Source organism: Pleurodeles waltl, chromosome 8 (assembly GCF_031143425.1).
Source record: "Pleurodeles waltl isolate 20211129_DDA chromosome 8, aPleWal1.hap1.20221129, whole genome shotgun sequence".
Lineage (NCBI taxonomy): Eukaryota > Metazoa > Chordata > Amphibia > Caudata > Salamandridae > Pleurodeles > Pleurodeles waltl.
The window spans coordinates 532,200,503-532,226,721 of record NC_090447.1 but is presented as its reverse complement, the minus strand read 5'-3'; the positions used below and the strand labels follow the sequence as shown (position 1 = coordinate 532,226,721).

Here is a 26,219-nt window from a genome sequence, read left to right as displayed (position 1 = left end):
CCTCTTGATGGGAAACCATGCCACTCAACCTGTACTTGATAGCGGGGTCTCACTCAATTACATCTGTGCTGCAGAGTATGCAAAAATAAAGCCTCAACCCAAATTAAGATGGCCAACATCAAAGTGCACACATGAATGGAAAAATACTCCACGACGTGCTGGGGCAATTCCAGACCACCCTCAGCTATAAGTGGAAGCCAACATTTACATCACTGATGGACCCATATTGGCTGATTGTCTTCTCAGTCTATACACAGCAGAGCAACTGAAGCTAGTTGCCCTCACCCACATGGTCGAGGGCAAGCCCAATTGTAGGCAAATATCCCAGCCCAGTAATGGGACTAGGAAGGATGGCAGTTTCGAGTATATCTACACAGCAATGAGAATGTCAAACCAGAAGTGCAGCAGCATCAGAAAATACCATTTCACCTTCAGAAGACCATAGAGACTAAGTTGCAAGAACTACTTGGAGCCAATATCATTGAGGAACCATAAGGGACCAGCCCCTTTGGCATCACCATTGACAGTGGTACCTATGTGTACTTCTGTCGGGAAGGTGTGCCTCTGTGTGTATATATTAAACTGCTAAATATACCCATTGGATGAGAGTGACACCATGTTTTACACATAAGGGAGATTACGATAGTTAACATGGCTAAAGTATTCTCTAAGCTTGATCTCAACTAAGGGACCCATCAATTGGAATTAACTGAGGACTTCAGGTATATCACCACCTTCACAACACACCTCAGCCTGTTTCAGGGCAAGCGTCTAAGTTCTGGAGTATACTCAGCAGCTGAAATATTTCAAGAAGTGATCAGGAAAGTCATCAGGGCCATGATGAGCACTCTAAATTATAGTGAAAACATCTAGGTATTCAGAACCCCTCTAAAAGACCACAGCAAAGGCCTGGAAGACGTATGCCAGGCATTACAAGATGCCAAACTAACACTCATGGTAATGTGGAAAAATATGAATTCTACAATCTCAATCTGTGCTTCTATGAACACATTTTTTTCAGGTGCAGTCATGCTTCTGAATCTGGACAAAGTCAAAGCACTAAACCAACGCCCCAAGCTCCACAGAAATGAGGGACTTTCAGTCACTCCTTGGATTGACCACCTACTGTTCGCAGTACATAAGAGATTATGCCACAATCAGCCATGACCTTAGAGAGCTGTTGAAACAAAGTTGTGTAAACAAGCGTACACCACAGTGTGAGTAATCATTCCAGGAAATCATAAAGTAACTAATGCCTAGAGCATGGCATACTTCAACCCAAGTCTCTACATGTAAATGTCTGCAGTTGCAAGCTCAATGGGGCTAGGAGTCATACTAGTTCCACACCAGAAAGAGGATGATCTACACCAAAATGAGGCATATGCCAGCCAAAGTTTGAGAGGGAGCTTACTTGAGGACTAAAGAAGAAAGCCTTGCTGTGGTATGCGCATGTGAACACTGTTTAATGAATGTCATGCATAATATTAATGAGAAAATAACCAATAGGAACAAGTAAATTGAAAGCTTGATGGCCAGTGCATAAGGGTCCAGGTGTAAAAAATGTAGAAGAGATAGTATGTATGTTCACCATTAACTAAAATCTGCGTCTGAAGTAGTGCGACAAGTAAGTAAAAAAAAAGGTGGTTCACTTTTGCTTTGATCATAAAGTTTAACAGCCTTTCCACTGGTGACACTAAACAAATGTAATCAGAAGGCGTAACCCTTTATTCCAGACCTTAACCCTATATCCTTAATCCTTTACCAACCATTTTGAACATAGCCAGATGTGGTCCTCCTACAGGAGACACATCTAAGGGGTACTCAGTGTAATTTCTTGGCTCGTGGAGCATACACTATGCTAGTGCATGCAGGGTTTACATCAGGTTCCAGGGGTGTAGCAATTCTGGTCTGGAAACGTTCCCCTTTTTACGTACATAAAACATGGTTGAATCCACAAGTGACTTATGCCGCGGTCAAGGAACTGTGGGGATGCCAAAATGTTACTATAGTGAGCGTATGTGCCCCTCCAAGACTTCAACAACCCACACTGCATAAATTGATGGGAATTCTGCTAGACTCCGAGACCTCATTACATACATTGGAGGTGACTTTAATGACGTGGTGGCCCTGGCTATGGATAGATCTGGGACAAACCCGGTCACACCGCAAAGCCCACCACCAGCTACATTTGTGACTACATTGGGGCTCTCTGATTTATGGTGATGCTTGCACCCATGTGACAAAGATATTCCTACTATTCAGGTACACATAGAGTGTTCTCCAGACTGGATTATGTCTTTACACTGGCGGAGGAGGATCAGACGACATACCGAGCTGAATGTCTGCTAGGGGCCTATCTGACCACTTCCCACTTTGGGTATTGATGAGGCAGAAATTCCGCTGGGCCAACAAAGAATGGAGATTGAACGCATGAGAATTACTTGATTAGGCGACCCTGAGAGAAGCCCGAACTGAATCCACACTCTATTTTTCTGAGAACAAGGGCTCAGTGGCCTCAAGTGTAAAATTATGGGGGGGGCATATAATTTGGTAAAAAACAATCAGGGAACTGGAAGAACGAGACCAGCGACTTCAGGGGGCACAACCCATTAATATAACCTCCCCAACTCCTGTATCACTGAGAAGGGCAGAAGCACTACGAGCAGACTATGTAGCCCTGGTGTCAGATGCAGTCCACAAACAAATGCTTGCCACACAACACTGCCTATATGAAGTAGGTCATAAAGCAGGGAAATTACTGGAGTGGTTAAGCCGACGGAACATGGGCACTAGATGGGTACACAAAATTGTAGGTGATGAGGGTCCCCCTTGTGACACAGACCGAGGGATAGCGGAGATAGTTGCAATATGTTACGAAGACCTCTACAGATCACACCCATTATCCAATCCAACACAGATAGCTGAATATCAGGAAGCGATAGATCTGCCCACCTTTTCTAGTGAAGACTACGAGACACTAGAGATGGATCTCACCCTTGCGGAAGTACGTGCAGCAAATTCCAAACTCAATTTCAGGGAAAACGGCGGGCCAAATGGCCTACCAGTGGAATTCTTCAAAAAACAAGCTGACATACTTGCCCCACACCTGTTAAAATTATTCCAGACAGCCGAGAGGAAAGAATTCTCCCATTAGATTTACACCAAATTGTAATAGTGGATATACATAAATCCCCCAACACAGGGTAGCTCGTACCGTCCGATATCTCTGCTAAATATGGAAACAAAGGTACTGGCCACTATTTTGGCCGCATGACTTGTATGAGTTGCCACTTCCTCGGTCCATAAGGACCAATCTGGTTTCATGTCTAAGCAATCCACCAGATGTAACCTCCGCAGACTGCAAAAGGGGATGGCAGATGTCCAGTCCAGCCCAGATCTGACTCCCATGTTGTGGTATCTTTAGATGCCGAAAAGGCCTTTGATGCCATACACCTGCCTTTTATGACACAAACATTGCAGAGAATAAGGTTCAGACCTCAGTTCATGTCATAGATTACTCTATACTAAGCCGGTGGCAACAGTGAAAGTCAATGAAATTTAGTCAGCAAAGTTTCCCATTGAGAGAAGGACTTAGCAGGATTGCCCCCTTTCACCCCTCCTGTCCTCCTTGACTCTAGAACCACTGGCTAGTCTAGTACATGTGCACCCTGACATCAGAGGATTCAGAGTGAAGGAGTCCCTGATTCCAGAAGAAAAAATATCCCTGTATGAAAACAATATTCTTTTGTATATAACACACCCAGAGCTATTGAGCCCAATTGTCTTCCGGGTAGGATATATATGAAATGGGGGAAATCAGTCCCATTCCCCATTGATGGCACTTAAGATCAGATAAGCCTCCCTGGCCAACTGAGGGACACATGAGAGGGATTCCAGTATCTGGGCATCTTTGTTACACCCGACCAGAGGAAATCTATAGATTATAACCTAAGGAAATTACTTTCGGAATTCCAAGCAGATGCAAACCGATGTACATTGCTCCCCCTCACCTTAGTAGGGAGGGCGGCATTATTTAAAATGATCTCTCTTCCTGAATTCAACAAATATGCTCTACAAAACATCTATTACAGGATTTCAGAGGACATATTCATCAAAATAGATTATATACTTCGGAAACTATTATGGAATAGCTCTGCGCACTCTACAGTGCAACTTATACAATGATGGAATAGCACTCTCAGACCTAAGGGCCTACTACTGGGCTTCCCATTGCTATAAATGAGTGGAGCCACCAGAGTGGAGACCACCCCACCTAGGCTTTGGAGTGCACACAATTTCAGATATGCTCCTACCACCATTATCTTTATGGGGGAAGGGTATGAGACACCTACTTCTTGCTACCCAGGTATCCATAGAGGAATGGCATAAGGCTACTTAGTGCTTGAAAGGAGCATGTAGACTCACCCAGGTAACCTCACTGTGAAAAGGAGGGATTCTTAAAGAAATTAGGAAACTGAAAGGGTTTGAGGCCTGGGATCTGTTGGGCATTTCCACGAAAGGAGACTATACTAGAAGAAGGAACTCTGATGTACTTCACAACCCTTCAGGGTGAATTCCAGCTTAATGAAACACAATACTATAAACACCTCCAACTTGCTGATGCCTGGAAAGCGGAAACTATTCCCCTAGCCCCTCCTGCTTACTCACCACTAAAGGGTAGACTTCTGATGGGGTAAATAACTGAAAAAACAGTCTCCATGGTATACAAGACCATTAATAATAGCATTCCTGACCTCGTCCTGACACTTAGGGACAAATAGGTGACTGATGTAGATGAGCTGGAAGATTTGGACTGGGATGCTGCACTAATGTTCCCACAGGACTTGGCGATAAAATCTAGACTGGGGCTTATCCAGTTTAACATTTTGCACTGTGTCAACCATGATAGATCTGGGCTACACACAACAGGCAGGGCGACCTCTCTGGGATGTTTACGATGTGGGGAGCTGCGTGGTGGATTTCTTCCATACTATATAAACATGTCTTAATATACGCACATATTGGCATAAAATACTCCTAGAACTGAGCAGAGTGCTAGAGACGACTATACCAGAAGATCCTAAGTTTGTGCTCCGTGGCATGCCCAATGATTTTGACCTTCCAAGGCTAAAACTCATATTTGGTAGCCTGTGATTGGTAATTGCAAAGCTGAAGCTGGCCAAACACCGGGGAGCCCCTGACACACCTAGAATGTCAGAATGGAAAGCTGGCATGGACCTATAGATTGCAGCGGAGAAAGAAACTTATAAGAGCAGAGGTTGTCCCAATAAATTCCATAAAGTATGGGGTAGCTGGATTGACTATTATGGTTTAGATATGCAATATAATGTTGAAGATGTGTCTCTATCACAGGACCACTAATACAAAGTATTTGACTAATTGTGCAAATTGATCAGATGTACTAAATATGGCGACTCACTTGATGAAGTGAATGGACTTCTGCTCGATGTTTTTCATCATGTTGGGCACTGGTTTGTGCCCCTGTTATAATATCTTACAAAAGCAAATACAAATATTTTGTAAACAAAAAAATAAATAATTTTGAACGTAACCTCATAATGTAATTATGTATGCTTAACCCTATGCCCTAACTCATTTACTACATACCCTCAACTTTGTTTTCAACCCTACACGCCAAACCCTTAACACTATGGCCCTCATTCTGACCTTGGCGGGCGGCGGAGGCCGCCCGCCAAAGTCCCGCCGTCAGGTTACCGTTCCGCGGTCGAAAGACCGCGGCGGTAATTCTGACTTTCCCGCTGGGCTGGCGGGCGGTCGCCTTCAGACCGCCAGCCAGCCCAGCGGGAAAGAGGCTTCCACGATGAAGCCGGCTCGGAATCGAGCCGGCGGAGTGGAAGCTGTGCGACGGGTGCAGTTGCACCCGTCGCGTATTTCACTGTCTGCGCAGCAGACAGTGAAATACATGTAGGGGCCCTCTTACGGGGGCCCCTGCAATGCCCATGCCAGTGGCATGGGCACTGCAGGGGCCCCCAGGGGCCCCGCGACCCCCCCTACCGCCATCCGGATCTCGGCGGTCCGACCGCCGGGATCTGGATGGCGGTAGGGGGGGTCGGAATCCCCGCGGCGGTGCAGCAAGCTGCGCCGCCGCGGAGGATTCAATGGGGCCGCGGTACACTGGCGGGACCCCGCCAGTGGTGCCGGTCCGACCGCGGCTTTACCGCCGCGGTCGGAATCCCCATTGGAGCACCGCCGGCCTGTCGGCGGTGCTCCCGCGGTCCTCCGCCCTGGCGGTCAAAGACCGCCAGGGTCAGAATGACCACCTATATCTTATCTTCTTAATCCCCTAGACTATGCTCTATCCAATTAAAGGATTAAGTGGATAGGGCATAGCCTAGGGATTAAGGAGATAAGGTACAGTGTTGAGGGTTTGGTGTGTAGGGTTGAAAACAAAGTTGAACAGGATTTCTGCCTTTAACCTGTAACCCCATACTCTTAACCCTAGACCTTTAACCCATAGCTTTATAGCCCCAAATAATGAACTGTGCATTTAACTCTGTATCACGAAGCATGAGCTGCAAGGACCTGCAAACTGTCTGAATTCTTGTAACACTATATGGGATTCTGCAATCCCTGTATAAAAAACGGTCTCTAATTTATTTGTAACACGTGGGATTCTACAATTCCTATTTACCACCTGTCTCTGATTTCTTTATAATCAGTTACTTGTGAAGCATCTGTCACCAATTACAAAGAATGACATCAGAACTCAACTGTAGTAAGTTATTACGGTCCGGTTCTGACGTCGCAGTGCCTCCTGCCACAGCCGTCAGCCGAAGGGAAAAGCAGGTCGTGTCAAACAGAAAAATTAAAGCAGCTGTTTAAAGAACAAAACACTAAGTTGGTCATTACAACCCTGGCGGTCGGTGTTAAAGCGGCGGTAAGACCGCCAACAGGCCGGCGGTAAAAATGGTGCAATTACGGCCGCGGCGGAAACCACCAACAAAGACAGCCACTTTAACACTCTGACCGCCACGGCGGTACAAACAAACAGCGCGGCGGTCACCGCCAACAGACAGGCGGGAGACAAAGTACCGCCCACAGTATCACAACCTAACAATCCGCAACCTTTTCCGGGGTGGATTCACAGTGGATAAAAACACGACGGAAACAGGATTCCAAAGGGAAAACGCTCACATCTACACACCCCACGAGGAACGAGGACACCATGGATCCAGAACTCCAAATTCTCCCTGCAATAGTCTCCCTGCTCCTCTACCAGGAGCACGAACGCCGGCGGTGAACAACACGGTGAGTACTGCACCTACGACACAGGGGAGGGGGGAGAGAAAAAATAGGGACACACACACACACGCAACACGCAACACCCCCACCCTCACCCACTACAACACACACACTAATACATATTGATACATCACAGTTACACCCCCCAATCCCCCCAGAAGAATGCAAAGACCAAAGAAAATGAGTGTAACCATTGTAATATATTAAAAGCAAGTAGGCAAAAATATATATATATACACCATTAACAAAATATACACCAAGCATAGTAGTCCAGGTAGTGCTCCAATTAAGTCCGTGGAACACTGGGCCCACACGGTATGGGCGAGGCCCACACAAGATCCCCAACCATGACGAAGAGAACACTGCAGGGGCATCAGAGAGCAACAAAACAGGTACCTCAGGGGGAGGGAAAGGGGGGGCACCTCAGCCGGTTGAGTGCACAACGCCAAATCCACGAGGGGGCCACATGCCCACTGTTCAATCCTGGGGAGTGCAAAGCCACAGTCTCTCAAGTCTATACAGTGGGTGGGTTGCCCACTGTTCAATCCTGGGGAGTGCAAAGCCACAGTCTCTCAAGTGGATAACAGTCTCCACTGGTTCTGGAGGGGGCATGGTGCCCAGAGTGCTTCATCCTGCTAAGGACAGAGGTAGTGGATGGATCTCTCCACTGGTTCTGGAGGGGGCATTGTGCCCAGAGTGCTTCATCCTGCTAAGGACAGAGGTAGTGGATGGATCTCTCCACTGGTTCTGGAGGGGGCATGGTGCCCAGAGTTCTTCATCCTGCCCGTGACGGACTCAGTAGCGTCAGTGCCCTTGGCGCTCATGGGCCAGCGTTGCTTGAGACGGCAGTGCCCTGTTCAGCGGTGCCTGAGACGGCGGTGCTCTGTTCAATGGTGCTTGAGACGGCGGTGCCCTGTTCAGCGGTGCTTGGAGCAGCGGGCTCCTTTGCAGTGACTCAGCTGCTGGCAGTCCTCTCTGGCCCAGCTGGGCTTGTGCTGGCGGTCCTCTCTAGCCCAGCGGGCTTGTGCTGGCGGTCCTTCATTGACCAGCGGGGCTTGTGCTGGCGCCCTTCATGGCCCAGTGGGGCTTGTGCTGGTGGTCCTCTCTGGCCCAGCGGGGATGATGGCGGTGGCCTCCTGGGCAGCATGGGCTGGTGGCGGTGGCCTCCTGGGCAGCAGGGCTGGTGCTGGCGGTGTCCTCCTGGGCAGATGGGCTAGTGGCAGTGGCCTCCTGGGCAGCAGGGCTTGTGCTGGCGGTGGGCTCCTGGGCAGCGGGGATGATGGCGGTCTTCTCCGCCGTGCTGCTCTTCCCAGACTTGCTGAGTTTCTTGTGCCACTTCCCCACCTTGGAAGGTGTCGCAGCTGACTGGACACTCCCACCTGTACCCCTGGGAGCGGCTTTGGTGGCTGGAGTCTTCCCCCTCTCCCGCCGGGCACTGGCCAACTTCTGATGCTTGACAGGTGGGGGACTGTTTGTGCTGTGGCTCCGTGCCACACTGGCTGCCCTGGTGGCCGGTGCACTCCAGATTCCGGTGACTACAGGCACCACTGGTCCCGGAGTTGTTGTGGCTGAGGTACTAGTTCGGGACCTAGGAGCCGTACGGGGTGGGGGAGGTGTGGGAAAGAGCTCAAAGTTGGACAGGAAAAGTTTTTGGGAGACACTGGGACAGGTAGCTGGAGGGGGTTTGGGAGTGGAGGAAGAGGTTGTGGTTGTAGGAGGTGTTTCTTTGGTGACTTTGGGTGAAGGTGCATGCGCTGGAGGCTGTCGTGAGGTGGATGGCTGTTGGGTGTGTGTGTGTGCCTGCGTTTGTGGATCTTGGAAGGGGGCGTCACAGACACACTGGGAGAGGACAAAGGGGACGTGTGAATGGTAGTGGGGGTGGTGACTGCATATGAGCGGGGTGTGGTGGTGGGTGTGCTGGCGATGGACGTAGTGGCTGTAGAGGTAGTGCATGCAGGCGTGAGTGTAGACAAGACTGGGAGGGAGGAGGGAGACGAGGAGGAGGGGGACACAGTGGAGGCAGTGGATGTTGGTGTGTCTGCATGTGTCTGATGCTTGCGTGAGTGCCTGTGGGATGTGTGGTGCTTATGTTTGCCTGAGCTTCCCTTGTGTGTTGACGTGTGTGCATGCTGGTCTAGAGGTGTGCTTGGGATAGGCTGGGGTACAGGGGATAGGGTCTGGGTGGAGGAAGTTGGAGGGGGGAGGCTAGACACAGGGACAATGGCTGCCATCAGTGCTGAGGCCAGAGTCTGAAAAGCTCACTGAAGGGCCGCCTGACCAGAATGAATGCCCTCCAGGAAGGCCTGAGGTGCCTGGGGCGAAGGTGATGCCCACCCTCCCGGGTGAGCGGGCACGGGGCAAAGGCTGAGGTGCTGCTGGGAGGGCGGTGCTGGAAGGGGGGGTGGCGGCTGTACCTGTAGATGGGGAGGCACAGATGTTGCCGCCACCACAAGGGAGCTCCCATCAGAGGACGAGTCCATGTCACTGGTCTCAGCTCCTGTCCCTGCCGTGGAGCTCCCCTCGCCCTCCGTCCCACTGGTGAAGTCTGAGTCCGTAGTCTAGCCCTCCATGGCCATGTGGGATGCAGCCCTCTCATGCTCCGGTGCCACTGCTCCTCCGCCTGATGATGCTAATGCACAAAAGAACAGGGAGACCACAAAAAGGGGGGGACGACGACAGAAGAAAGACATGTTGAGTTCATGCATTACCGCTAGCGTTGGCGGACACGACAGACACAGAAGCCCCCTACACTATGCCGCGCTCTTGGGCTCCACTGTCCATAGGGTCCAATGTTAACCAATGCAGCATTGCCCCGCGGTCTTCGACCTCCTACCGCGATGGTGTACAACGCCAGCGCAGTTACCTCACATCCCATTGTCCCACTTTACAGGTCAAACAGCCGCCATTTCAGGCGCCCAAATGCCTTCATTTTCAACTGCGTCACACATACCTAGGCCTAGACTCAACACACATACAGGCCACTTTTTAAATTATGATTGGTGTTCTGTGTAAGCTGTGGGTACGTACCTCTGAGTTGTTTGACTCTGTGCTCGCTGTTGTCCTTCATAGGCACCGTCTGCTGGGACATGTGAGGAGTTGGCAGCATCCTCCGGTGTACCGACCGTTGGTGGACCTCTCGACAATGGAGGAAAGACGTGATAATCACATACAGGCTTGACCGTGCCACAATCCATGAACTGTGTGCCCAGTTGGAGCCAGACCTGATGTCAGCTATCCGCCATCCCACAGGAATCCCCCCTCAAGTGCAGGTGCTGTCAGTACTCCGTTTCCTTGCAAGTGGGTCATTTCAAACAACAGTGGCCATAGCATCAGGGATGTCCCATCCCATGTTTTCCAACGTGTTGTCCAGAGTGTTGTCTGCCCTGCTGAAACACATGCAGAGCTACATCGTTTTCCCTCAGGTGGAGGATTTGCCTAAAGTGAAAGGTGACTTCTATGCCCTGGGACATATCCCCAACATCATAGGTCCCATTGATGGGACCCATGTGGCTTTGGTACCCCCCCCCCCCCCACACACAGGAGTGAACAGGTTTGCAGAAACCGGAAGAGTTATCATTCGATGAATGTACAGATGGTATGTTTGGCCGACCAGTAAATCCTGCGGAATAGCAGCATCCCTTATGTGATGGGTCAACTCCAGAGGCATTGTGTGTGGCTATTGGGTGAGCACCTGGAAGCTAGTCAGTGGGAATGGTTGTCTAGGTCTGGGGATATCCCTCCAGGTTAGTGTGTGTCTAACAGTTGTCCCTCACCATTTGCAGGTGACTCGGGTTACCCCAACCTGTCATGACTACTGACCCCAGTGAGGAATCCCAGGACAAGGGCAGAGGAATGCTACATTGAGGCCCATGGGCGAACTAGGAGGGTGATCAAGCGGACCTTCGGCCTCCTGAAGGCCAGGTTCAGGTGTCTCCATATGACAGGTGGATCCCTATTCTACTCACCAAAGAAGGTGTGCCAGATCATCGTGGCCTGCTGTATGCTTCACAACTTGGCTTTGCGACGACAGGTGCCTTTTCTGCAGGAGAATGGTCCAGGTGGCGGTGTTGTTGTAGCTGTGGAGCCTGTGGGCAGTGAAGACGAGGAAGCAGAGGAAGAAGACATGGACAACAGGGACTCAGTGATCCAGCAATATTTCCAGTGAAACACAGGTAAGAATACAATCCTGCCTACTACATGTACTTAAACACTACTACCCCTCTACTGTCTGTCGTTTTCACCAAGTGTATGGTCACTGAGTTGTCACTTTCCCTTACGATTTCACAGATCTGGTTCCCACAGTGTGACATCTGCTTTGATTCCTCATGGACTAGAGCTGTGTGACATAGGTATGTTGACATTACAAGTGAAAGAGCTTTTTGCCACAGTAATTGCTAATACAGTATTCCGAAATCACAGACTGACTCCAGATTGTTTTGTACTTTAAGGGTGTTTATTTTAGTGCTCAAAATTGGAGGGGGTTGCAAAATGGTGAGGGGTGATGGCGGAGGAATATCTATGGCAGAGTCCAGTCTCTTAGTCTCACAGGTGCATTGCCCAAATGGGCATAGGAAGTGGAGCTGGGGCAGTTTAAGGATGGACAGGGTGACAAGGTGGGACAGTAGGATGACAATCAGGGTGGTCTCATTTCTTGGCGGGGGTCTTGGCATCGTTCTCTGTCTTGTTCCTGCATCTCAGGGACTGTTTGCGAGGTGGTTCTCCCTCTGCAGGGGGTGGGGTGCTGGTGTGGTGGTCCTGTGGCGGTGCCTCCTGTCCACTAGCGCCGGCGGAGGTGGTGGGCAGTTCATCGTCCAGGCTAGTGTCAGAGGCCCCTTGTAGTGCCACAGTGTCCCTCCTGGTGTTGAGTACTTCCTTCAGCACCCCTACAATGGTGCCCAGGGTGGAATTGATGGTTCTGAGTTCTTCCCTGAAGCCCATATACTGTTCCTCCTGCAGGTGTTGGGTCTCCTGAAACTTGGCCAGTACCGTTGCCATCATCTCCTGGGAGTGGTGGTAGGCTCCCATGTTGGAGGAGTGGGCCTCATGGAGAGTGGGTTCCCTGGGCCTGTCCGCCCCCTGTTGCACATTAGCCCTCCTAGTTCCCCTGTGTTCCTGGGCCTCTGTTACCTGGACCGTGTGCCCACTACCACTGCGCCCAGGTCCCTGTTGTTGGGGTGGTGGGTTAGCCTGGGTTCCCTGTAGTGGTGGACACACTGCTGATTGACATGTCCTGGGGACGGAGGTATGGGCCCGCTGGGTGGTGCTGGTGTTTCCAGAGGGGGAAGCTCTGTGGTGGCCTGTGACTGGATGTGGGGAACCGACTGTCCAGAGGTCCCCGATGGGCCGGGCTGGTCATCTAGTTGGACAGAGGTGCTGTCATCACTGTGGGCCTCTTCTGTTGGTGGTGTGGACATGTGTGGACCCTCCTGTCCAGTGACGTTGGGTAGGGGTCCTGCAGGGGTATGAAAGGATGTTTATTACATCTGTGTGTGGCATGGTGTGCAATGGGTGGGTGACAGTGTACCCCAGTGCTTGCATTCCTGTGTGGGACCTTGTGAGATGATGGTTTAGGGGGGTGTATGGGTATGTGCAGTGGCCATGCTTTAGTGATGTACATGCGTTGTTTTTGCATGCAGGGCTTGGTGTTGGGATGGGTGGGTTGTGATGTTGGGACATTTGTGAGGAGTTAAAGTGATTGTGGTGAGGGTGAGGGTGGGGGTATGTGTGGCATGCAGGTAGGGTGGAGGATGTTATAGTTAAGCTTTGATTTACCAGAGTCCATTCCTCCACCTACTCCTGCGAGGCCCTCGGGAGGCAGAATCGCCAAGACCTGCTCCTCCCATGTTAGTTGTGGGGGAGGAGGTGGGGGTCCACCGCCAGTCTGCTGAACCGCCAGGTGATGTCTTGAGACCACGGAACGCACCTTCCCCTGTAGGTAGTTTCACCTCTTCCTGATGTCCTCCCGATTTCTTGGGTGCTGTCCCACTGCGTTGACCCTGTCCACTATTCTTCGCCATTGCTCCATCTTCCTTGCAATTGAGGTGTGCTGCACCTGTGATCCGCATAGCTGTGGCTCTACCCGGACAATTTCTTCCACCATGACCCTGAGCTCCTCCTCCGAAAACCTGGGGTGTCTTTGCCGTGCCATGGGGTGGTGTAGGTGATGTGTGGGGTGATAAGTGTGCTGATATGTAGTGGTGTGTAGTGTGAGGTGCGTGGAAGTTATGTGGGTGATGGTGTTGTGTGCCTGTGGATGCTAGTATTGTTGATGGTGGTGTCTCTCTCTGGCCTTCGTTCGTGAATTTTGGTCGTAGGGGTTTGTGGGTGTGTGTTATATATTGTATTGGGTGTGTGGGAGTGGTGTGTGTATGTGTATCAGGTGTGTGTATTTCGAATTGTCCAATGTGGTGGTGTTTTGGAGATGTGTGTGTATTTTGAGCACGGCGGTGTGTACCGCCAATGGAATACCGCGGTTGAAAGACCACCGCGTGGATTCGTGTGTCGTGATAGTGTGAGCGTATTTCTGTTGGCGTGATGGTGGAGGTTTTGTTTTTTTCCAGTTTATCACTGACCTTTGGTGTGGCGGACTTGTGTGGGTGTCTGAATTTTGGCGGATTCCGTGCCTTGGATCATAATAGCTGTGGCGCTTTTCCGCAGCCGCGGCTGTGTGTTGCCGGTCTTCTGCACGGCGGTAAGCGGCTTTTACCGCCAATGTTGTAATGACCGCCTAAATGTTGCTGTCTTTGTTCTACTCAGTTTTTGTAGCTGTACACTGATAAGATGAAAGGAGATATTTCTGACAACATGTTTATTTTTGCACTCCTTGGGTAATATTAGAAACGTTAGAATCTTTCTGCATTTTTCTACTGCACTAAAACTAAGTTGTATTAAACTGCTTGTAGTTTCTTTTTGCAACAAATATCTAACAGATTTGTTGCTGCATTTAATTTTGCACTAGCGATACTATTTGTATTCTTCCTGTTTGCTAACATGCTTATGCTTTCATATGAAAGAGCTGTGCACCAAGGTGATGATGTGACCATGTATTAAAGAGTACATTCCCCCTGCTGCACATGATAAGGATCTTGTAAGTCACGTCCGAGTTCATAACCTTATAAAGGAACTCAGTCATTGGCCTAATTCCTCTATATTGGTAGTAATACTCATCTGTGACTTGCAGTGTCCTTATAGTGCACAGAAGGGGGTACCTTAACCCACCTAGTCGCCTATTGTAGATGAATAATGTAGCCACTCAACTGTAATAACTTATTACAGTTGAGTTCTGACATCACAGTGCCTGCTGCCAGCAGCCAAGGAGAAAGGCAGGTCAGGTCATGGAGCATAATTAAAGCAGCTGTTTAAAGAAAGAAAATGAAGTGTGGCTTTCCTTTATTCTGCTCTGTTTTTCTTGCTGTACAGAAACAAGCAGAAAGGAGAAATGTACAGCAACATGTTTATTTTTTTGCACTGCTTAGGTAAATATAGAATTGTTAGAATATTTGCATGTTCCTACAAACAAAAAACAGAAAATAAACTTGCAGGCTCATCTTAACTAGTACTCTAAAAGCTTAAAGTAGTCCAACATGTAGCATCAAGGGCAGTACTTAAACTGTTAAGGACAACATCAGCTTCTGTCGTACTCAAGACCTTACATTGGCTGCCTAGCCATAAAAGAGCATTGTTCATAATGCTCTTGTTTAGTTTCAAGGCCTATAATAACACAGGTCCGAAATTTCTGGCAGGAAGATTTAGACCTTACCACACAAACAGAATACTTAGATCCTCACATGCCACTTTACTACAGCCAGTTCATTTTAAGCTCAAAACTAAAGGTGGAAAAGTTTCATTGTTTTAGGGACCAAGGCCTGGAATTCCCTCCACAGACATTTGAGACTTATTGAGTCTAAAACAACGTTCAGAAAGCTCCTTAAGACCTGGATCCACACGATCCCCGACTCCCTTTGCTACTCTTACTTTTTATAGGAGGTCCTTCTTCAAGACATCTTAAGCGTACATGCCCAACCCATATATCATTACCTCTCATCATGTCAGTTCTGCTTTAGCGGCAGGATACTCCCTTAGGAGTGCCAGTGTGCTTTATAAGTGACAAATCAAATCAAACTGACTCTCTTTAACTGATTCCTTGGTGACTTGCAATATCCTTATAATATATGGCAGGTAGTACTTTATCCCATATATAATGATCATCATCTCGCAGGGGTTAGATGACGGGTGCATGTTGCTTTAGGGTGCCAATCAGTCTGCAGGTGGTACTGCCTAATATATCTGATAGAGACTTCTAGTTGCAGATTCCTTACAGTAGAATTTTCCCCCAGGCGTCAGACTGGATCCGGAGATTTTTTCTTTGAGCAATTCCCTTGCACGTCAGTAGGTGGCGTCGGTCGACTCCGTAGGCGTTGTGGCCGCCGTGATGACGTCGGGAGTAGTACATAGACGCTGCCCTCGCATATTGACGTCAGTTCTTTTCTTTCCGCGCCACGCGCTGATCCGAGAGAGAGCTATCCCTGGCTATTTTTGGGCCAAATTCAACCGCTTTGTCGATATTTTTTAGTGCGACCTTTGGTTTGGTGAGGATGTCCCCGAAGGCCGGGTTCAAGCCGTGCGAGGACTGCCACCACATGATGTCGGTGACGGACCCTCATCGTGTCTGCCTGTGGTGCCTCGAGCGCGACCATGACCCGAAGTCGTGCTCCGAGTGCCGGGCAATGCATCCGAAGGCTTTGAGGGAGCGGTCCCTAAAGCTGATGGCGGCCCTGCACTCGACTCTGCGTAGATCCTGATCTCGCTCAAGAGGAAGGTCTCGAGATCGGTCGCGGAGTCACCACCACTTGTCTTCTTCGAAATCTTCAGGTCAAGGTAAGAAGAAGAAGAAGTCGAAGAAGTCCCATCGCTCTCCGACTTCACCCCATTGCTCGGCCGACACAGGACGAGAGTCCATGAACTAGGCCTCCGTCCTCTGAGCCTACGTCTGGGTCGACTCTGCGCTTCCCTGAGTTTCCCGGAGCGACACCTGCCCAACTCAAGGAGTTCTATGAGGCCATGCGCCTCATCTTTGGGCGTGCCGACCCCGATACTGCGCCTTTGGGCCCAAGGAGCTTGGCTGAGGAGCCTTCGGGTTCCACGCTGGCAGCTTCGGCCCTAGCCACTGAGGTCACCTCCGGATCTGTGCACGGATCCGCACCGACGCCGGTCGCACAGTTGAGACCTTCCCCGGCGCCGGGTCGTTTAGCGATGCTCCCGACGTTGGTAGTGCCCACTATCGACATCGACCCGATTCTCATTCCCGACGAGTCGGAGTCGGAGCGCCGTCGGCCGACGCCATCATCGGCTTCCGTGGGCCCCATTTGCCCGAGGTCAGATTCTGACCCATTTTCCTATGGGTACGAATATGGGGAGGCATTGGAGGGGTCCTTGGACCCTTATGAATACCAGGAAGACCCTACTATGGACTGGGCACAGGACTTGGGCGAAGCCAGTGGTCTTGATACTTCTCCTGACTCTGACATGCTGTCTCCTCCTACCGTGGCTACGGCGGAGGGAGCTACCTATGGTATGGTGGTTAGTAGGGCGGCTGAGGTCCTTGGCCTTGAGCCACCTACTGTCGAAGTCAGGTCTAACCTCCTGACGGAGGTGCTTCAGCCTGGGGCTTCTACGTCAGAACCCCTTCTCCCATTTAATGAAGCCCTCACTGACGTCCTTTTGGGTACATGGTCCAAACCCAACACAGGGGCTCCTGTGAACAGGACTATCGCTCGCCGCCATCGGCCTGCGCCGAACGACCCGAAGTTCCTGTCCCAACATCCTACGCCTGAGAGTCTTGTTATCCAGGCGTCCTCTTCTTCTGGCGCGTTCCCTTCCACACCCCCGTATAGGGAATCCAAAAGACTGGAACAATTTGGTAAGAAGTTATTTTCTTCCTCCAGCCTCGCGCTGCGGTCCGTGAACACTGCATGCCTTTTGGGCCATTATTCCCACTCCCTGTGTGATACGGTTGCGCAAGTCCTGCCGCAGATACCGGAGGAGGCCCATGCTAGCGTCTCCCAAGCAGTGAAAGATGTGAGAGATGCGGCGAAGTTCACAATCCGTTGTGGGCTGGATACGACCGACTCTCTGGGCAGATCAGTTGCAACGACAGTGGCCTTATGGCGCTATACCTGGTTACGAACTTCTGGCTTCTCGGGGGATGTCAAACAGTCACTCATGGACATGCCCTTTGATGGCACCCGTCTCTTCGGAGACAAAGCAGACTCGGCATTGGGGAGGTTCAAGGAGTCCAGGGCTATGGCTCAGTCCCTTGGCCTTCCTGCCGCCACACCCCCCCCCCACAGTCTGCTTTTCGTCCCTTTCGTGGCCACGGAAGGGGCGCCCTGTCCAGTCCTCAACCCAGCCACCGGGCCATGCACGCTGGACAGCCTATGCGTGGCCGGGGGCGCGGAATCCCACGTGGTCGTGGGACAGGGAACCAGAGGTCTGTCCAGTCCACCCTCTGCCCCCGCAGCAGCCTCCAAACCTTCGTAGTCCGTCCCCTCACTCCCGCCTAGTAGGTGGCAGAATCCACCATCACCTGCCCCACTGGGAACACATAACCACGGACGGGTGGGTTTTGCAAATAATTCGGAAGGGCTACTCCCTCCCTTTCGAATCTGCACCACCACACATGCCATCATCCTTCCATCCCCTTTCGGAGGATCATTTGGTGCTTCTCCGCCAGGAAGTCGCCGCTCTCTTGGCCAAGGGAGCTATAGAAAGGGTCCCTGTGACAGAAGTAGGTTGTGGTTGTTATTCCCACTACTTTCTGATACCAAAGAAGGAGAAAGGCTTGCGCCCTATCCTCGATCTTCGGGACCTGAACTACTTCCTCAAGAAGGAGAAGTTCAAAATGCTCACCCTGGCTCAGGTTCTGTCTGCCTTAGACCCAGGAGACTGGATGGTAGCGTTGGACTTGCAGGACGCTTATTTCCACATCCCCATCCTGCCTGCCCACAGACGTTACCTACGTTTCGTGGTAGGTCACAAGCACTTTCAATTTACCGTGCTCCCTTTCGGCCTTACCAGCGTCCCTCGGGTGTTCACAAAATGGTGGCGGTGGTTGCAGCTCATCTGCGCAGGTTAGGGGTCTCAGTCTTCCCCTACCTAGACGACTGGCTGTTGAAGGCGCCTTCGCCCCAGACAGTGGTCTCCCACCTCCAGACTACAGCAAATCTCCTGCACCAGCTGGGGTTCACTATCAACGTGCCGAAGTCACACCTGACTCCCTCTCAGACGCTCCCTTTCATCGGAGCAGTTCTGGACACAGTGCGGTTTCAGGCTTATCCTCCCCAAAAGTGAGTCCAAGACATTCAGGCTATGATTCCGATCTTTCAGCCTTGGTCTTGGGTTTCGGTGAGACAGACTCTGAGGCTGCTGGGCCTCTTGGCCTCCTGCATCCTGCTAGTAACACATGCCAGGTGGCATATGCAGGCTCTGAAGTGGGACTTGAAGTTCCAGTGGGCGCGGCATCAGGGGAATCTCTCCGGCATGGTCCAGTGCTCGGAGGGGACTGCGAAAGACCTGCAGTGGTGGCTTTCGAATCCCCATTGTGTCACTGGCAGATCCCTCTCCCTTCCCCACCCAGATCTCTCTATAGTGACAGATGTGTCGCTTTCTGGGTTGGGACGGCCACATGGGAGAGGCAGAGATCAGAGGTCTCTGGTCTCCGGCGGAGTCGGGACTCCACATAAATTTGCTGGAGCTCCGAGCGATCAGACTTGCGTTGAAAGCATTCCTTCCCTCTCTCAAAGGGAAAGTGGTGCAGGTGTTCACGGACAACACTACCGCCATGTGGTACTCCAACAAACAAGGCGGGGTAGGGTCCTGGACCCTTTGTCAGGAGGCCCTACGCCTCTGGACATGGCTAGAACATCAGAACATTACCCTGATGGTTCAACATCTGGCGGGCTCTCTCAGTGTCAGAGCAGACAAACTCAGCCGCCGACACACTGTCGATCACGAATGGCGTCTCCATCCAGAGGTGGCGCAAGGTCTCTTTCTCAAGTGGGAGAGCCTTGGTTAGATCTGTTCGCCTCCACAGAGAATGCGCAATGTCAGCTATTTTGCACATTGGAGTTTCCAAGGCAGCACTCGCTCGGCGACGCTTTTCATCTCGAGTGGAACTCGGGCCTCCTTTACGCCTTCCCGCCTATCCCTCTTCTGCCCAGAGTTCTCAAGAAAATCAAGCGCGACCGGGCCCAAGTTATCTTGGTGGCTCCGGACTGGGCTTGAAGAGTGTGGTATCCAGAGCTATTGACCATGTCCATCGATCCTCCACTCAGACTGCCACTTTGGGCGGATCTTCTGTCACAGCAGCAGGGGACAGTCCTCCACCCGAACCTGTCCAACCTCCGCCTTCATGCGTGGAGATTGGGTGGAAGGGCAAATGCCGTCAACTGTTGCCGCTCAAAGTCTGCAATGTTATCTTGGCATTGGGCACCCTTAAGGGGTATCTGTCTGCCATTTCCGCCTTTCTTAGGCTTCCTGATCAGCCCTCACTCTTTAAATCTCCTCTTGTGAGTAGGTTCTTAAAGGGGCTCACCCACTTATTTAATCCCACTCCCTTCATCATGCCTCAGTGGGATCTTAATCTTGTGCTTACTTTCTTGATGTGTACTCCCTTTGAGCCTATGCATAATTGTCCCTTACGGCTCCTCACACTCAAAACTGTCTTTATCATCGCCATCACCTCTGCTCGCAGGGTGAGTGAGCTTCAGGCCCTTTCTTCAAAGCCTCCATACTTGTCCGTACACCCCGACAAAGTGGTGTTACGCACTAGGGCTTCATTCCTTCCTAAGGTGGTTACACCGTTTCATGTAGGCCAGTCCATCACTTTGCCTACCTTCTACGCACCCCCACATCCTTCCCATGAGGAGGAGAGACTCCACTGTCTGGACCCAAAAAGAGCGTTGGCGTTCTTTCTCAATCGTACTAAAGACTTCCGGGTGAACGATCAATTCTTTGTTGGCTATGTGGGTGCGAAGAAAGGGAAGGAGGTGCAGAAACGTACCATCTCTCTATGGGTGCTTCTTTGCATTAAAATGTGCTACGCTTTGGCGAAAAAGCAACCTCCTGACGGCTTGTGGGCTCATTCTACCAGGCCCACTGCTGCATCCACTGACCGCAATCTGCGAGTACGTCGGATACACATTGTTACTCACGGATTGCGGTCAGAAAAGAATAGAAGGATACGCTTTACCGCTCGGGCATCCAGCTTTACTGGGTAAAAAATATATTTAGTCAGATTACATATGGCAGCATACAAAATTTATTTCAAGGATTATTATAAACTGTGTTCTGGGACTGCCAATCTTATAAGGAAGTCCTGATGAAGTCAAGGGGTATTCCCCAGACGAAACACGTGTTGAGTAGGACAGGAACGTGAGCAATCTTTGGATACAAGATCTCTCAAGAGGAATAAACAACATTTTGATTGAATTCATGAAATGAGGACTCATATCAATTTATTTAATATGAACTATTGATGTTTACCAACCTGTAACGTGTGCTGTTTCGATTTATAATATCAGATATTAAGTTCTACCACTTTGAAAGATGACCAGCTACCACTAATGCCGAGCAAGAAAAGCTCTTGCCCATCAAATGCCAGTCTTGAAGTCCCACCCTTAGCTAGTCCCTGGTCAGCTTGGTAATTGCCTGCACTTCCTTTTTTCCATTTAAGCCCTGGCCAGGTTGGCTTCTAAGAGACTTTAACAGATGGAAGAGGGACATAATGGACTATGGGAGTTGGGATGATTAGAGTACTTTCCATACACTTATTTGTGAGTGTTAGTGCATGAGGACTGCAGCATGGGACTTAAGCTATTGTGTCATTATCTGACAACACATGCCTGAGTGGGTTAGATTGGAACATTAGAGGAATTAGTCATTATGAGAGCTTGACTTTTAGAAAGGAGATCCTAAATTCACCAGGCATAAGAAATGTACAGGACCAGCCAGGCTTGCACTTCATCAGTGCCCAGTTAGTCAGTGATGTACAGTGAGTCACTAGGGGCAGCCAACCCCAGGGGCAAGTACTGGGCACATGTTTTTCTTGAAGGGGCTCCATTCTACATTTCTTTTGTCCCTCAGTTATGGCTGCACACCTTTGCACTTCTAAACTGGAGGCCATTGGCACATGTCTGATTTTACATGGACTCACTTATGGCATAATGGAAAATAACTCCCTCAAATGTTCTAATGGCAACTCGTATGTGTCTGTTTACCGTTCACTGCCCAAAGAAGTTGTAGGTCACTTCTGGGACAGAAGTGGGATATGGCTAGATAAGAATGTCACTCTTTTGTCCCACATCTAAATTGTAACAAAGGGCACATAGTGTCATCTCCAGTGTCTTAGCATTCTTCCAAAGGTCTGTACTAAACTAGGTTGGGCCCTTATTAACAGCAAACTAGATTACTTCCAACGTTTATTCATTGGTTCACTAAAAATGTACGGAACTGAACTGAACAGGCCACAAGTAGTTCAGAATGTGTGTATGTATGGGTATTTGTTTAGTGCAAACATAGCTGAAGAGTAGCAAAGGGATGCACAAAAGGCAAGAGATCAATAATCTTATACAGAGGGAGGGAGGTGCCTACTGGATGGGTTGATAGCGTTACGTGATGAGGTGAGTTTTTAGTTTCTCTCTGAACTTCTAGAGCATTTCTGTTATCAATTGAGATGCTCTGTCTAGGCTGGAAAGTTCTGCCCTCCAGTCCTTTCTTTCCCACAATTCATTGTTCCTAGACTGGCAATTTTGCACAGTGTTTTTCTGCCTGAGATAGCAAGTTTCTGGGACAGGTATGCTGGTGTGTTCCTGGTAGCTTTGTAGGTAAAACAGCTGGTTTTGTAGATGTTGCTGGCCTGGAGGGGAATCTGGTAACGTTTCTTCAACATTGGGGTCATGTGGTTGAATTTATTTCAAGCCTCTGAATAAAGAAACTGCATTGCACATGAAGTATCAAGGCATGCTAATTTAGAGTTTTTGAGCCTGTTAAGTAGAGCATTGCCACTGACCAGCTGAGAGTGGGCTACAGCTTTTATTTTGATCTCAAGACGATTTTGGATAGGAATTATTTCACTTTTTTTTAGTAGAGGCAATTGGTCTCATGTAGTCTTGGGTTGCTTTCAATGAACAAATTACTTACTTTCAGTAACGCTTTTTCTGGTGGTGATCCTCAGCCCGGAGACTGCCCTGCTGTTAGGAGCATTATCTGCCCAAGGGCTGTGCCTGGAGAACAGCGTGGAGAGGTCAGATGAAAGAACTGACCTAAACGTACAGACAGAAACTCCATATCACCTGTCTGCTGTCACTGTATACAAATAGGAAAATGTAACAAAAACAAAACGATGGATGGAATACTTGAATTAATCTTAGCCACTGGCAATCACTAGGGCCACACCCAATTCCTTGCTTGTCCTCCCAGTATGGCACCCTAGACAGAAACTGGTCATAGAAAGTCAATCTTAGCCCTACTCCATTAGAGACAGTCAAGCTTGAAATCAGAACAGGTCACCTCCAGACGGGACACTAGATCTTTTTTTACATGCTCTGGCCTCATAAGTGTTGTTTAGCTCTTGTACTGTGGTACAGTGATCCGGACGCCCATATCTGGACATATCCGTCACATTTAAAACATCTACTTCAACAAAAACAAAGCGATGGATGGAACGGTTGAATTAATCTCAACCACTGGCAATTGTGGGGGCTTATTCCATTCTATCTTTTTCCGCCCACTATTTTTCTCTAGACTGAGATTAGTCATCCTGAAATCAGTCTTGATCCTACTCCAATAGGAACAGCCCAGCCTGAGCTGTCAGACCAGGCCTCCTCCAAATAGGAACCCACGGAACCCCAGGCCAGTTTCTACCTACTTAGGTCTCATCATATAGCTTGAGTCCTGTGGCACAGAGATCACAGGACCCACTTCTGCTTCTGTTCTGGTTCAGAGAGGTCCTGGCTTGGCAAATCGGGCTGAACTGGTCCTATTGGAGCATGACCAAAGCTGATTTGCATCTTGACTCTAATCAGAGGTGGCATGATGGGCAAAAAGAGGGACTTGGATGCAGTCTCAGTAAAAGCATTCCATCATCACCTTTTTGTGTTTTTCATAGTGATGCCATCAGTGAGACAGGTGTGCCCATACATGGGATCCTATACACTGTGTCCCACGGGAATCAAGAACCTGACCAAAGAGGCCCAAAAAGGCTGAAACCTGTCTTGAGTTGCTTGTCTTTCACTGCAGAGAGGACCTGGCTTGACAGTTTGGGCTGGACTATTCCTATTGGTGCAGAACCAAAATTGATTTGCATGTGGCTAGGTCTAATCTGAGTTGGCATGATGTGCTGAAAAAAGATGTTCTGGCATACGCCCTCCATGTAGTTAGCAGTGGCTGAGATTAAAGCAAGCACTTTTTTGGTATTCTTCATTGTAGAAAAGTGGGAGCCACTGACCCACCTGTGGTTCCAGTTCCAAGGCCCCTTTGACCACAGAAAGGAGTGCTCAACAGAGTACTGATTTGCAGTCTGACATGGTGTCTGCCTGAGAGCCAGCTTTCCAGAGGTGAGGGGACTTCACCTGGAGTCTTTCCTAAAAGGAAGAAGCTCTACCTCTGTCCAGAAGCACCAGAAGGCGAACCTACGTGCTCAGAGAGGTAAGGAGCATGTCAACTGTGCATGAGGTGGGACTGTCCAAAGCGCGCCAGAAACAGATGACCCTGGACCTTGAGGGTCTGCCCACCCAGGAAGATGAAGGAGAGTGATTTGCATGCTCCAGGGACCAAAGTATAGTCTTTCTCAACTAGTGGTGAATACTGCTGCAACAGCGCAAAATTAATCGTGAGCGGGCTATGCCGTTTTGACATTGTGAAGATGTGCCCAAGTGGACTGGGCCTTTCCAACATCATTCAGCTGTGCCTGAGCAACTAACTCAGCAATGTGAGCCATGGTGGCATCCGACTACTAGAATAAGAATGCTTTAATGCAGCCTGTGACCCTTGATGAGGTGACCCACACCCCAACTCACCCAAAGCCCAGAAGCAGGCTTGCAAACACGTCGGAGCCTGAACATACTCTAGGTGGCAACCTCTGCTTCTTCCTTCTGCTTTCTTGACCTGAGTGCCGAAGCACTCACAGCTAGCACATCTCCTCTCCGAAGAGGGAGAGACAGCCAGACACATGCTGCTGGTCCCTGCCACAAGTAAAGAGCAGATGAAACTCTACATGCATTAAGTTAGGTAGGGGCAGTTAGGGCCAATAAGAAACCAAGCCTGGGAGAGAGAGGGGGCGAGGAATGGGGGGAAAGTATCTCCCCACGTACAGTTACCTCACACCATTGAAGCATCTGTATCTCTAACCTGTGAAGCATACTATTGAATTTTCTGTGTTTAAGTACTTTTTTTGTAAAATAAGGACAAGCAGTTGGACAATTAGTTATTATGGTACTGAGTGATTGTTAAGTTCTAAGCTTGAAGAACCCCCACACTACCTCCCATAGAAGGGTGTGACTGCTCGCCATCACTACCTCAGAGTGAAATGCGGAAAGGGTTCTACTTGGCCTAGTTTGTAGAACCATAGCAAGATGGTCCCTGAGGTATCAGAGGCAAAATACCCCAGTAGCTGCTGCTTGTCCCACGGCCTCTGGAATATGGTCTGACAACATGCATCTCCAACTTTTGAGGATGATCAGCGAGCACAATAACTTTTATACATGCCTGATGATCTCGGGTGAGGCAGAAAGACAACACAACAAACTGGAATTTTTTCAACCGCACCTTATACCACAGGTAGCATTTATTGGGATTTCAGGGTGGATATATGAACATGTACGACCTACAGAGCATTTGGAGATTCTTCAGACAGCAAAAATGTTCTTTCCTTCAAAATACATAAAAAGAGGGCTTTGTGTCTTAGTAAATGTAATAAGAGTTTCAGTATTGCAAATGTGCCTTATGAACATCAAGTGAAGCCTACTATGATGAGCAAAAAGTACAAGATAGAAAAGGAGCAGGTACCCCCAAGCATCAAATTGAGAGACAGCCTCTTCCTCAACAAGTTTAGCAGCATTTAAAAAACGTGGCCTTGGGCAACCTCCCACACGACTCAAAAATGAAAACAGGTTCCAACTCATTCGAGTTTAATGATTAAAAGCAAGCTGTAGATATGCTATGAGTTACTCTTACCTCAAACAAAGAACATAGTGAGTAGGATCCACTCTTAGCCTTATAGATATTATTATAGTGGCCAATTGTAATTTGTTGCCATTTTATAAATATTTGTGATTGTTTTAGTTCCGTCAGTGGTAGACTGTTGTTATAGGTGAAGAGTAAAGTCTGATTTATCAAGAATAATGAGTAATAACGACTTTTTTTTTTAACTTTCAGTGCAATAATCCCAAAACCAAAGAGCCCAAGTTGAAAGCCGCTGCACGGATTGTTCCTGAGTGGATAGAGTATGATACTGAAATACGACACTTTTTAAAATGGGTGGACGATCAGAAGAAAAATCTAACCCAACCTTCTCTGCCAGAAGGCAAGAAAACTGTTGTATTTCAGTTGCTTTTTTGTAGTTATGTTTTCATGATTATTGTGATTTTTTGCAGATTCGAAAGGCATTTTTGTTTAAATATTCTTTAACAATCTCTCCTTACCCATCCCAAACCTCATCTTACTACTATGATCTCCTAATTAACACTTCTGGATTCTTCCCTCTTCTATCTCTTCATTATTCTATTCAATCCAGCTAACAGGCTCACACGTCCACTGCTCAAATTAACTTACATTTCCCTATACCAATACTATACTCCAAGAGCGGCTCGCGGCAAGCAGAAGGGGCGGGGCGGCGTGCAGTGGGCAAAATTACACAAATTGCAAATTTCTCACTATGC

The 26,219-nt window shown here is 49.2% G+C and overlaps 1 protein-coding gene across 1 annotated transcript in view; it reads left to right on the top strand.

Moving 5' to 3' along the window:
- UGGT2 (UDP-glucose glycoprotein glucosyltransferase 2) overlaps positions 1 to 26,219 on the top strand; it is a 1,372,316-nt gene that overhangs the window by 1,322,233 nt on the left and 23,864 nt on the right. The window contains exon 38 of the mRNA XM_069204567.1: positions 25,717 to 25,864. Within this exon, the coding sequence (XP_069060668.1) occupies positions 25,717 to 25,864 (148 nt within the window). The remainder of the gene's footprint in view (positions 1 to 25,716; positions 25,865 to 26,219) is intronic.